This window comes from Gorilla gorilla, chromosome 7 (genome assembly GCF_029281585.2).
Source record: "Gorilla gorilla gorilla isolate KB3781 chromosome 7, NHGRI_mGorGor1-v2.1_pri, whole genome shotgun sequence".
NCBI classification, from domain to species: Eukaryota; Metazoa; Chordata; class Mammalia; order Primates; family Hominidae; genus Gorilla; species Gorilla gorilla.
The window spans coordinates 150,314,120-150,325,231 of record NC_073231.2 but is presented as its reverse complement, the minus strand read 5'-3'; the positions used below and the strand labels follow the sequence as shown (position 1 = coordinate 150,325,231).

Genomic DNA, 11,112 nt, shown 5'->3' with positions numbered 1-11,112 from the left:
GCCTGTAGTCCCGGGACGCTGAGTCGGGAGGATCGCCCTAGCTGGGGAGGTGGAGGCTGCACGGGGCCCAGATCGCACCACTGCACTCCAGCCTGGGCAACAGAGTGAGACCTTGTCTCAAAACAACAACAACAAACACTTGTAGGAAAGAACGACGCCTTGCTGACCGAATGGGGTTAAGTGGCCACAAGTATTAGCCTCATGAGGCACAGGATTGTGCAACCATAACCTAGGGAACACAGCAGAGAGGTGGTGACAGGAGTCCTGAGGGAAACCACGTGGGGTCTGAGGGGAGAGTCAGAGATAGAAGGAAAAGGGGCACCACCCGACCGGGGGTGTGGGGGGCAGGAGCAGTGTGGCACCCCACATACAAGGCCCCTTGCGGCCCAGGCCTCCTCTTCCTGGACACTTGCTGCCTGTCCCTCCCCTCCGCACCTCAGGGTGTGCTGGACCCCACCGTATGCTGCAGATTTTCAGCCCTTTGAGGTTATCATGGTGGAGGCTGCACAAGAAAAGCTGAATTCTCAGAGTGAAGGGCAAAAGCATATCCCTGGGCCCCTGTGTGTCTGGGGGCCCTTGGCCTGGTGCCAGCACCAACCACCGCTGCTAATTCCCAGAGCTGCTATCCTCTTGGGCAAACTTGCCCCTTGTGAAGGAGGAGAACCTGGGCTTTGGGGCAGGATACACAATACCAGCCTTGCTTGGGTGGAGAAGCAGAGATGGCTAGGGAGGAGGAGGTGAGTGGTCCACCTGGGCTCCTGAAGCAACTCCCAGGAAATCAGTTGAGTCAATGTGTCCCCCTTTTGTTCCTAGGGTGGGGGCTTCATGGCCTTCTCCTCCAGGAAGCTCCACCTGATCATGTCCTGGGTGGGTATCCAGCCCCCATAGTTCAGGGCCTACTAGCTGCTAGATCTTGAACTCCAGGGGTGCCTCACGCCTTGGGAGCTTGGCATGGGCTAAATACTCCCCCATCTGTTAAATGGGGTCCTGAAACCTGACCAGGGAAGATAGGATAAAGTAGCCATGGGTCATCGCAGCCCCTTTGAAGCCAGGCCTGGCCACCCAAAGGCAACTCAGGGGTGGAGACTGAGGCCTCAGGAGAAGCCCCCACTAGAATCCTCTCTGCCCCTCCCTTCCAGATTAACCAAAACCTGCTAATTGTGGCAGCCCTCGGCATGCTCCCCTCCCCCACAGCCTCTTCCTCCCTTCCCTCCCCTCCCCCTTCCATCCGAATGATAAAGGCCCCAGCCCGCCTGCCCCAGCCCGGCCTCAGGTCCCGGCCCTGCCTTCTGCACTGCCCCACCGCCCTGCACCCTCCACCCGGCCAGGCCCCTGCCCACGCTGTCTACCGTCCCGCATGGGGCCCTGCAGCGGCTCCCGCCTGGGGCCCCCAGAGGCAGAGTCGCCCTCCCAGCCCCCTAAGAGGAGGAAGAAGAGGTACCTGCGACATGACAAGCCCCCCTACACCTACTTGGCCATGATCGCCTTGGTGATTCAGGCCGCTCCCTCCCGCAGACTGAAGCTGGCCCAGGTGAGTGGGCCCCGGCCCCCACTCTCTCTTTCCCCAGACTCGTTCCCCACCCACTTCCAGGTTCAAGCCCTAACCCCCACCCCTTCCTAGCCCACCCAGGTATGCCAGTGGGACCAGTCCTGAGAACTGAGGGCCTCAAGGCACGACCCTTCTCCGGGAGCCCCTTGCCCCCTCTGCCGCGCTTCTGCGCAGAAATGTCCTTCTTCGGGGACAGCAGGGGCCGGCACCGCGCGCCCCTGAGCCCGGTAGTGGGGGAGGGGTAGGGCGCTACCCCCTCCCCGTCTGGGCTCACGGCGCCGGCCGGCCGCCTGGCGGTTTCAGATCATCCGTCAGGTCCAGGCCGTGTTCCCCTTCTTCAGGGAAGACTACGAGGGCTGGAAAGACTCCATTCGCCACAACCTTTCCTCCAACCGATGCTTCCGCAAGGTGGGGCAGGCCAGGGTCGGAGACCGGGGGCGGAGCGCGCGCGGAAGTCCTGAGCATCCAAGGTTGGGCAGCCCCACCCATGTCTGACCCCCACACCCAGGTACCCAAGGACCCTGCAAAGCCCCAGGCCAAGGGCAACTTCTGGGCGGTCGACGTGAACCTGATCCCAGCTGAGGCGCTACGGCTGCAGAACACCGCCCTGTGCCGGCGCTGGCAGAACGGAGGTGCGCGTGCAGCCTTCGCCAAGGACCTGGGCCCCTACGTGCTGCATGGCCGGCCATACCGCCCGCCCAGTCCCCCGCCACCACCCAGTGAGGGCTTCAGCATCAAGTCCCTGCTAGGAGGGTCCGGGGAGGGGGCACCCTGGCCGGGGCTAGCTCCACAGAGCAGCCCAGTTCCTGCAGGCACAGGGAACAGTGGGGAGGAGGCGGTGCCCACCCCACCCCTTCCCTCTTCTGAGAGGCCTCTGTGGCCCCTCTGCCCCCTTTCTGGCCCCACGAGAGTGGAGGGGGAGACTGTGCAGGGGGGAGCCATCGGGACCCCAACCCTCTCCCCAGAGCCTAGGGCCTGGCCTCTCCACTTACTGCAGGGCACCGCAGTTCCTGGGGGACAGTCCAGCGGGGGACACAGGGCCTCCCTCTGGGGGCAGCTGCCCACCTCCTACTTGCCTATCTACACTCCCAATGTGGTAATGCCCTTGGCACCACCACCCACCTCCTGTCCCCGGTGTCCGTCAACCAGCCCTGCCTACTGGGGGGTGGCCCCTGAAACCCGAGGGCCCCCAGGGCTGCTCTGCGATCTAGACGCCCTCTTCCAGGGGGTGCCACCCAACAAAAGCATCTACGACGTTTGGGTCAGCCACCCTCGGGACCTGGCGGCCCCTGGCCCAGGCTGGCTGCTCTCCTGGTGCAGCCTGTGAGGCTCTTAAGACAGGGACCGCTCCTCCCTCCCGCTCCCACCCCCACCTTGTTGACAGGGAGCCAAGGCGAGGCGGCTGTCTGCGACCACAGCAACCTCGAAACACCAGGCAGCAGCCTTGCTGGGAGTCCACGGTGTTTATTGGACCACCCCATGCATGGCCGTGGCCCAGCTGGGCACAACCCTCACCCTGGTCTGTCGTGCCTCTGTTTTTCCTACACTCAGAGGCAAGGCTGGAGGAGCAGGGCTGAGCCTGGAATAGCCCTTCCTAGTTCCCTCTTCTCAGCCCACTACCCATCCATCAGTCACCAGCCGTCACCTCCCCTCCCGTGCTCCAGGCTGGGGGAGGGAGAGCCCAGTGGTGGATCCAGCCTGAAATCCTGCCCTCTCTCATCTGTCTGGGAAGGAGGTAGCACCTTTTTCGGGAAAGGGGTTAGGGAATAAAGACTGCACCCTACATGGTCCTGGTGGTGGTGGGGATAACAGTAAAGCAATTTGCAACGTTTTAATGCCATGCCTGATTTTTGGGTCAGGAGTGGTGACTTGGGTAACCACTTGGCGGGGTGCCTGGGATTCCCTGCTGTGTGCCGTGATAACAGCAAATGGTGATAAGGAGGAAGCCAAGACCTGTGGCCTGATGCAGGGCTGGGGGCGGGGGGTGATCACTTCAGCAGGCACAACACATTTCACTGGCTGCGGAGGTGGAGGGGTGACTCTGGGAGCTCAGGGGCAGTGGATCCAAAGAGGCTAGGGAGCTTGTGCCCTGGGAGACGGGGTACAGGGACTTTACTACCGCCTCTGCCAGCAGAGACCTGGCCTGAGACCCCATGGGCAGGGCCGCGACCCAGGACTACAGGGGCAGGCCCTCTGCGGGCGCGAGGGCCGAGCCCGAGCTGTTGTCGGGACTGGGGCATGGAGGACTGCCAGGGGACGGCGTAGGGGTGCAGGGGGTCCCGGTGAGCGGAGTGTCGGTACTGAGGGAAGAGGGCGTCCCGGAGGAGCGCGGGACCCTGCGGCGCCGGGCTGGCCCCAGCTCCACTTGACCCACTCGGTCGGCGAACTTGAGTGAGCAGACTGTCTCCCCGAGATCCTCCGGCCGCGTGGAGATCTGCGGGCAAGAGGCGCGGGTGGGCGGGCCCGGGTGGGCGGCGACCGGCATGCACACACCTGCCCCGCGCCTGCACCGCCCCCGCGCCCACCTGCAGCAGCAGCACCGCGGTGGTGCCTGGGCCCAGCGCCGGCTGCAGCAGTCGCGTGAGCTGCGAGTCGCGGAAGGGCACGTGCGGCCGGTGGGCCCGCAGTGCGGCCATCACGCCTCCTAGCGCCAGCAGCGAGCGGTTTATGGTCTGGGCCTCCCGCAGGCGCCGGGCGCCGTCTGGGTCTCCCCGCGGCGGGCCGGCCGCCCCTGCCTTCCGTGCGCGTTCGGATCCCGCCAGGTCCACCAGATGCAGCGTGCCTAGAGGGGCGAGCGAGCCCGACATGGGGGAAGGCCGGGCCTCGGGTGCGCTGGAGACTCCGCAGGGCTCAGGCACCGGCCGTGGTACCTGCGGTGCCTGGAGCGCGCGGTGGAGACGCCGCGCGCAGCGTCAGCGTGACTAGGGCATGCGAGCGGGAGCTGCGCTGGTTCATGGCGGTGGCGGCGGTGGCCCGGTTGCTCCTCCCCAGTTTCAGCATCTGGAAGGCGGAGCGAAAGGCTGGTCAGGTGCAGGGTCCCCGCCCCCAAGTGGAAGCACGGGGCGGGGTCTCGGAGGGCGGTGCAGCCCTACCTGGTGCAATGTCTCCAGGTTGGGCACGTCCCAGTGGGTGAGGCCAGCCACCTGGATCCCGCCCTGGCCTTCTGGGCCCTGCCTCACGGCCAGGCGCTCGGGAGGCCCTGGAGCAAGGAGGTCCCTGGTGAGAAAGGGGAAGGTCTTGGTTCCAGAGTTCTCTGGAAATCCGGAAGGGCCCTGGGCCAGGGGTGGGGAGAAGGCCTCCCTGGTGGAGTAGCCCACCTCACAGCCTCATTGTAGATCTCCACCATGCTGAGTGTCACCCGGTGCTGCCGGCCGGCCCCCATCTCCCGGAACAGCGACTGCAGCGCCCTAGGAACTATGCCGGGGTCCTCAGGAGGGCCCTGAGGATGGGGTGGGGTGCACACCGGGCTCACATCCAAGTCATGCAGGGCCCCTGGGGCCTCTCCCACTGGGGCGTGAGCTCTGTCCCACCTCCATGCTGTAGGTCTTCCCGGTGCCTGTCTGGCCATAGGTGAAGATGCAGACGCTGTAGCCTCGGAGGCAGGACAGCACCGCAGGTTCCAGCTCTCTGAAGACCTGCGGGAGGCGGGAGAATGTGTTTTGAGTCCTCCCCACGTTGCCTGTTTATGCCCTATTTGGTGGGGTGGGGAGTGCCATGAAGGCAGGTGTGAGCAGAGCCTAGTTCCCTGGGAGGATGGCTCTAAGGGACCATGGGGGAGGGTGTGTCCTACAGAGACCCTCTGTCTCCCGAGAGAAGGTGGTGCTTGCAAGAATTTGCCAGGCAAAGAAGGGAAAAGACGCAATGAGAAGAGGAACAGCCTATGCAGAGGCTCTGGAGTCCTGAAGACCACGTAGGAGACCTAGGGACAGCAGTTAAGAGCACAGGTGTGGTGTCCTTAATGTGGAAGCCAACGTGAAAAAAAGAAAAATAAATCCCAGCATTTTGGGAGGCCGAGGCGGGTGGATTGGTTGAGCTCCGGAGTTTGAGACCAGCCTAGGCAATACGGTGAAACCCCATCTGTACAAAAACTACAAAAAATTAGCCAGGCATGGTGTTGCACATCTGTGGTCCCAGCTACTCGGGAGGCTGAGATGGAAGGATCTCTTGAGCCCGGGAAGCAGACGTTGTAGTGACCTGAGATCGCACCACTGCACTCCAGCCTGATGACAAAGTGTGACTGTCAAAAAAAAAAAAAAAAAAAAACATATACATATATATATGGTAAAAATTTTTTAAAATGTTTAAAAGAGCCCAGATGGGCTGGGCGAGGTGGCTCACGCCTGTAAGCCCAGCACTTTGGGAGGCCAAGGCAGGCAGATCACAAGGTCAGGAGTTTGAGACCAGCCTGGCAAAGGCGGTGAAACCCCCGTCTCTACTAAAAATACAAAAATTAGCCGAGCATGGTGGCACGCACCTGTAATCCCAGCTACTTCGGAGGCTGAAGCAGGAGAATTGCTTGAACCCAGGAGGCGGAGGTTGCAGTGAGCCGAGATCGCACCACTGCACTACAGCCTGGGCGACAGAGTGGGATTCCATCTCAAAAATAAAGAAAAAAAAAAAGAGCCCAGATGTTGGGGCGTGACTGCTCGGTTCAAACCTGGGTATGATTGGAGTTTACTCATTGGCCTTCCTGTGCCTCAGTTTCCCCTGAGAGATAAGGGCTGCAGTGGCACCTGCTGTGAACACTCGTGGCAGTGCACCTAGAGGGCCGGCCACACCAGTACCTGGCTCACAAGGCGTGACCCCAGGAAGGGCCTGCAGGTACGGGGGATGGTGGCCAGCCAGGCCTGCTGGAGCCCAGGCACAGACAGGTGCTGAGAGAGACGCAAGGTTGGGACATTCACCCCATTGGCACTGGACACCAACAGTCTTTTGAGCAACAACATGGCTGGCTTTTATGCCCAGAAGGTCACTGCTAACAGGGTGGGCTGTCAGCTCTGTTTGAAAACAGCCACAAGGCTAGAATCTAGAATTCTGTGTTCTGTGTGGTCACTGAGGTTCCATGATTGGATGGAGGTGGCACTGTGGATGACATTCAGGAGCACATCATGGCACCACTGCAGAAACGGGAACACAGATGAGGGGCTTGTCCACAGATGCCTTTGGTTCAGACACACTGACTTAGAGGACCCTGTCCAGGACGGCTGTCCAGAAGACGGTGCACAAGGCATGCCCTGCGCAGTGCTGCGCTTTGGGGTGGGGCTAGGCCAGAGGGATGTGTGGGATGAAGGAAGAAGTGGTTGGAAAAGAGGGAATCAGGGTGACCCTGGCCACCTGCTGAGCAGTCGTCCCCCTGTCCCTGTGAGGCTGGCAGGCAGCCTGGTTGGGAGTCGCTGCCATTCTGCCCCTTACCTAGTCTCCCCTGGCTCTGAGCTGCCATCTCCTCAGCTATGGGAGCTCTAGCAGCAAAGGGCACGTGCAGATGAAAACGTGTGTGAAGGTGGGGTGGGCTGAGGCTGAAGCCCCTGCTTTTCCACAGGTGTCTGACAGGAAAAGGGTAGGGAAGGACAGTGGGATCCAGGCAAGGCAGAGAGAGCACACTAAGACTAGAAGGTTGCCTCCTCACCCACGGCCCCCACCACCCACCGCCTGCCTTAGGGCCATAAAGCAATGAGGGGCCCTCATAGCTGGGCAGACCCTGGACCCCAGCAAAGGGGAGTGGGCAGGCAGTGAAGCCTGGGAGGAGGAGGCACCAAGCTGGGCTGCCTGCCCTGCTTCCCAGCCCCCTCGATTCCCTTTCCTTCCTGGCTAGAGCCCAGCCACCCTCTCTCCTCCAGGTGGACACCCAGACTGGGAAGGGGAAACTGGAGCCTCTCCTGCTCTTCAGGGAACTCTGAAAAAGGGTCAGGATGGCTGCAAAGGCAGGCTGTCACCTCCTCCTGGCTGGCGTCTGGAGGGAAGACCCAGTCTAGGCGGAATCGACGATGGCGCCCCCGGTAGCAGGTGGTGACGGTGCCCCCTGGGCCAGGCTCCACGCTCACGAGGCTGGAGGATGTCCCTGGCCTCAGGCGACACAGCACACGGATATTTCCTGCAGTGGGGATCAGGTCAGCAGAATGCCTCGCAGACCCTAAAGCACAGGGAAGCTGCACTTCCTCCAGCCGCCCTCCCTGCCCCCCTAGGCTCCCAAGCCTGTCATACCCTTGAGTTCTGGCAGCCGCCCTGGGCATCCGGCTGGGGGCCCTTGCTGCCCCTCAGGGAGCTGAGTACCAGGCCCTCCAGATGACAGTGCCCCCAAGGCCCAGGACACCTGAGGGAACAGGGATGTACAGAAGGCAAGGGGTCAGCCAAGGAGCTGCGGAGGTGGGGGGTGGGAGGGTCCTGAGAGCAGCAGGGAGCCCCCATAGGGCCGCTCAGCTGTGCTAAGCCACAACTTTCAGTGGCTCTGGGCCCCTGGGGACATCATTGAGTAACCCCAGGATAAAGCCCAGGAATGACAGGCAGGAATACCACATCATCTGTCTCCTCCATGCTTCTGGGCAATGCTTTAAGAGTTTACTGTCAACCAAGTATGCATAGAATTACAACAAGGCCCAGAAGTGAAATCCCACCCTGGGTCACACAGACGCTGTTTGGGTTCCAGAGCCCCACTTATTAGTACAGCCAACTCCCCAGGAGCGCCCCCGTCAAAAGAACAGTGAATAGACTGCCCAGAGAGGAGGGGCTAGGCGGGGAGGGGTCCTGACCTGGCCCCGGGCCTCACTCAGCGAACCCTGACAGCTCTGGGTAAAGGTGCTGACCAAACCTCGGAGGTCCCCGCAGCCCTGACGCAGGCTGGCCATCCGTGCCCGAAGTCCTGGAGAGGAAAGTCTGTTGGAAGGGAAGGCCCAGCCTCCAGGGCCTCCTGTGAGCCCCAGCCCCAACCCTTACCTGCCAGCTGCCCATGCATCTGCTGTAGCTCACGCCTGCAGTTCTGCTCCGTCTCCTGCTGGAGCTGCTGGAGGGCCCCTTGAAGGCCCTGCAGCTGCACCTCCTGCACCCCCAGCTGCCCCGCCCAACCCCACCCCTGTCACTGAGGAAACAGGCACTTACCAGGCCCTGCCTCAGATAAGCCCCTCCCAGCACCCCAGCCCGCCTCACCCCTGAGCCATGGCTCCCTGGGCCCCATGCCCACCTGGGCTCGGAGGGCTTCTGTGGTGTCCTGGGCCTCCTGAAGCCGGCCCTGGAGCTCTAGCAATGCCTCCGCCTCCTCCTGCGGGAGGGTGGGGGCCAGGAGGGACTCAGAGAGGGACGGTCTGCGGTACCATTTCACAGATGGGAAAGTCAAGTCAAGAGGTGGGCAGAGCTGGCTGTGAACCCATGCCTCCCAACTCCACGCAGAGCTCCTTCCCACAGTCCCTCTGCTCTCCTGGGGTCAGCCACTCAGAGGAGCCACGGAGAGGGGGGGTCTTCCCATTGGCATCAGCCTCCCTGATGGGGCTGCCCTACACAGACCATCCCGGGAGGTCCTGAGGAGGCTCGGGCCCTGTGGCTGCATGCCAGGTGTGCAAGAGCCCCAGGCTGCAGGAACGGCTGCAGCTCGGGAGCAGAGTACCTGCGGAGCCCTGATGGGGGGCCCAGGGCCCCAGTGCAGCAGGAGATCCCGCATGAGACTCAGGCTCTGCTTCAGGGCCTCGTTCTCCAGGGTCAGATGCTGAACCCTTTTCTCTGAGTCCGTCGCCCCCTGGTGGAGAGGAAGCCTCAGCACTCACCTGAAGCACCCCCTCCATGCCCGGCCCTACCAGGTCCCCCTGCAGCCTCACCACGCCCAGGCGCAGTCGACCCAACTCCTCCTCCTGCTGTTCCAGCTGCTGCTTCAGCTCCTCCAGCTGGAGAGAAGTAAGAGAGACAGGGTGGACCTCCTTTTTCTGGCGTCCCAGCCGGCAATCCCTTCTGGCTCCAGGGACCTCACCTGTCCCAGGATGAGCTGCTCCAGCCGCTGCCACGCCCTCTGATCCTCCTCCAACTGGAGGGGCTGCTGTCCCTGGGTCTCATCCCCCAGTGGCTCGTCTGGGACTACGGTGAAGTGGGAAGGGCTTTCTTCTTGGGATGTGGATCCTGGAGTAGGGTGGGCCCAATTAGCACTGAAGAGGTCTCTAGTCCAAATCTTCCGGAACATGACCCCGAACTCCAGGCCGCCCAGGTTCTACCGGGATTTGCTCTCTCCAGAGTCCTTCTTCAACTTACTGTCCTTTACTCACCATCTGGAGAGGGGGGCCGGACCCGAGGGGCTGGCTGAGTCCCCTGGAGCAGGGCCTGCCTCCCCCTGGGGCTTCGAAGCCATGCCAGAAGGGCCAAGAGCTGACTGGTCACTGTCAACAGTGGGGGGACCTCGCCAGACTGCGAAGGAGACAAGAATCGGAGCAGGGCTGTGAGAGCCAGGAAGGCCGGCGCAGGTGGTACCTGCCAGCAGCCCCCTCCGCCGCGCTCACCTGGCCCAGGTCGGCCGGGCTCCCGCAGCTCTCTTCCGCCCCCAGCTGGACGGAGAGGAACTCGGCGAGGCGCAGTAGGGCCTCTTCCAGGGACACTGCGGCCGCGCGGCCCTCGGCTGCGCCTTCCGACCCATCCTCAGGCTCGGAGCTGGCTGCCGGTCAGGGAGGAGGGCGGGAGACATTTCGGGTCACGTGCTGGAGCCAGGCCTCCGCCCCTCCCTGGGAGGTCCCGGCACCGCCCTCGCACCGCGGGACTCCCAGCCCGCACCTACCGGCCAGGCCGGTCAGCTCGGTCCACAGCTCTGGCGCGGGCAGGTCTGGGCGCCGGCGACCCCGGGGCTTGCGGGCTCTCTAGGGAGGGGGCAGGGGCGCCCCTGAGGAGGGGGCAGGCAGCCTGCTGGCCCCTTCCCTCCGCGAACCGGGCCGGAGGATTGGGGCCGAAGTCTACGCTTCCAGCACCGGCGCCGAGCCGAGGGTCCTCGGCACGGCCCCGTCGCCCCGCGCCCCGTGCCCGCCCCCGCCCCGGAAACCTCGGCGTGGGGGTGGGGCAAGCGGCGGGGGACGACGGGCTGCACCGCCAGCCCCGCTCACCTGGGCGGGGTCCCCGGCCTCCGCGGCCGCCGCGGCGCCACCATCCCTGCGGAAGAGACTGTAGAAGATGTAGATAAGCAACGAGTAAAAGGCGTACATGGGAGCGCGGGGCGGCAGAGGGCCCCGCTTCGCGCCGCCCCGCGTCCCCGCGCCCAGACTCGGCGCCCGCCCGCCGCAGTGCCGGTGCGCATGCTCGCGACGGCCGCCCCCACGGCCCGGCTCCCACGGCTGGAAAGCGAGCGCGGGGACGGGGGTACTAGAAACAGGTGCCCGCGGCCGCACCTGGAGACCCGCCGTTTCTCACGGCGCCGCCCGGCGCGCCCCAACCCCTACACCGCGGACACCGGGCTGAGAGCGCCGACGGCTCCCGTGACCCGCCTCTCGGAATCCCTCCCACCCTCCGCGTAGTCCCCCACCGCTCCGGTTTCGCGGAGCCTTCAACACGCCGGGGTTCTCCTTCCCCTCCCTGCAGCCCCGCCCATCTCAGCCCCTCCCAGACCC

At 63.7% G+C, this 11,112-nt stretch overlaps 2 protein-coding genes across 2 annotated transcripts; one reads left to right on the top strand and one right to left on the bottom strand.

The window, feature by feature from the left end:
- The first annotated feature begins 1,046 nt into the window (after positions 1 to 1,046).
- FOXH1 (forkhead box H1) lies at positions 1,047 to 3,384 on the top strand. Its single transcript, XM_004047694.4, has 3 exons — positions 1,047 to 1,531; positions 1,853 to 1,957; positions 2,058 to 3,384. The coding sequence occupies exons 1-3, from the start codon at positions 1,358 to 1,360 to the stop codon at positions 2,874 to 2,876; spliced, it is 1,098 nt and encodes a 365-aa protein (XP_004047742.1). The 5' UTR covers positions 1,047 to 1,357; the 3' UTR covers positions 2,877 to 3,384.
- KIFC2 (kinesin family member C2) lies at positions 2,998 to 10,887 on the bottom strand. The gene is made up of 18 exons (XM_031013640.3): positions 10,612 to 10,887; positions 10,293 to 10,371; positions 10,021 to 10,172; positions 9,790 to 9,928; positions 9,501 to 9,646; positions 9,352 to 9,417; positions 9,144 to 9,272; positions 8,724 to 8,801; positions 8,480 to 8,594; positions 8,296 to 8,405; positions 7,751 to 7,859; positions 7,483 to 7,640; positions 5,080 to 5,184; positions 4,867 to 4,988; positions 4,642 to 4,765; positions 4,420 to 4,549; positions 4,075 to 4,331; positions 2,998 to 3,983 (listed from the first exon to the last, which is right to left on the bottom strand). Exons 1-18 carry the CDS (start codon positions 10,708 to 10,710, stop codon positions 3,726 to 3,728), a joined length of 2,376 nt encoding a protein of 791 aa, XP_030869500.1. The 5' UTR covers positions 10,711 to 10,887; the 3' UTR covers positions 2,998 to 3,725.
- Between the last annotated feature and the right edge of the window lie 225 nt (positions 10,888 to 11,112).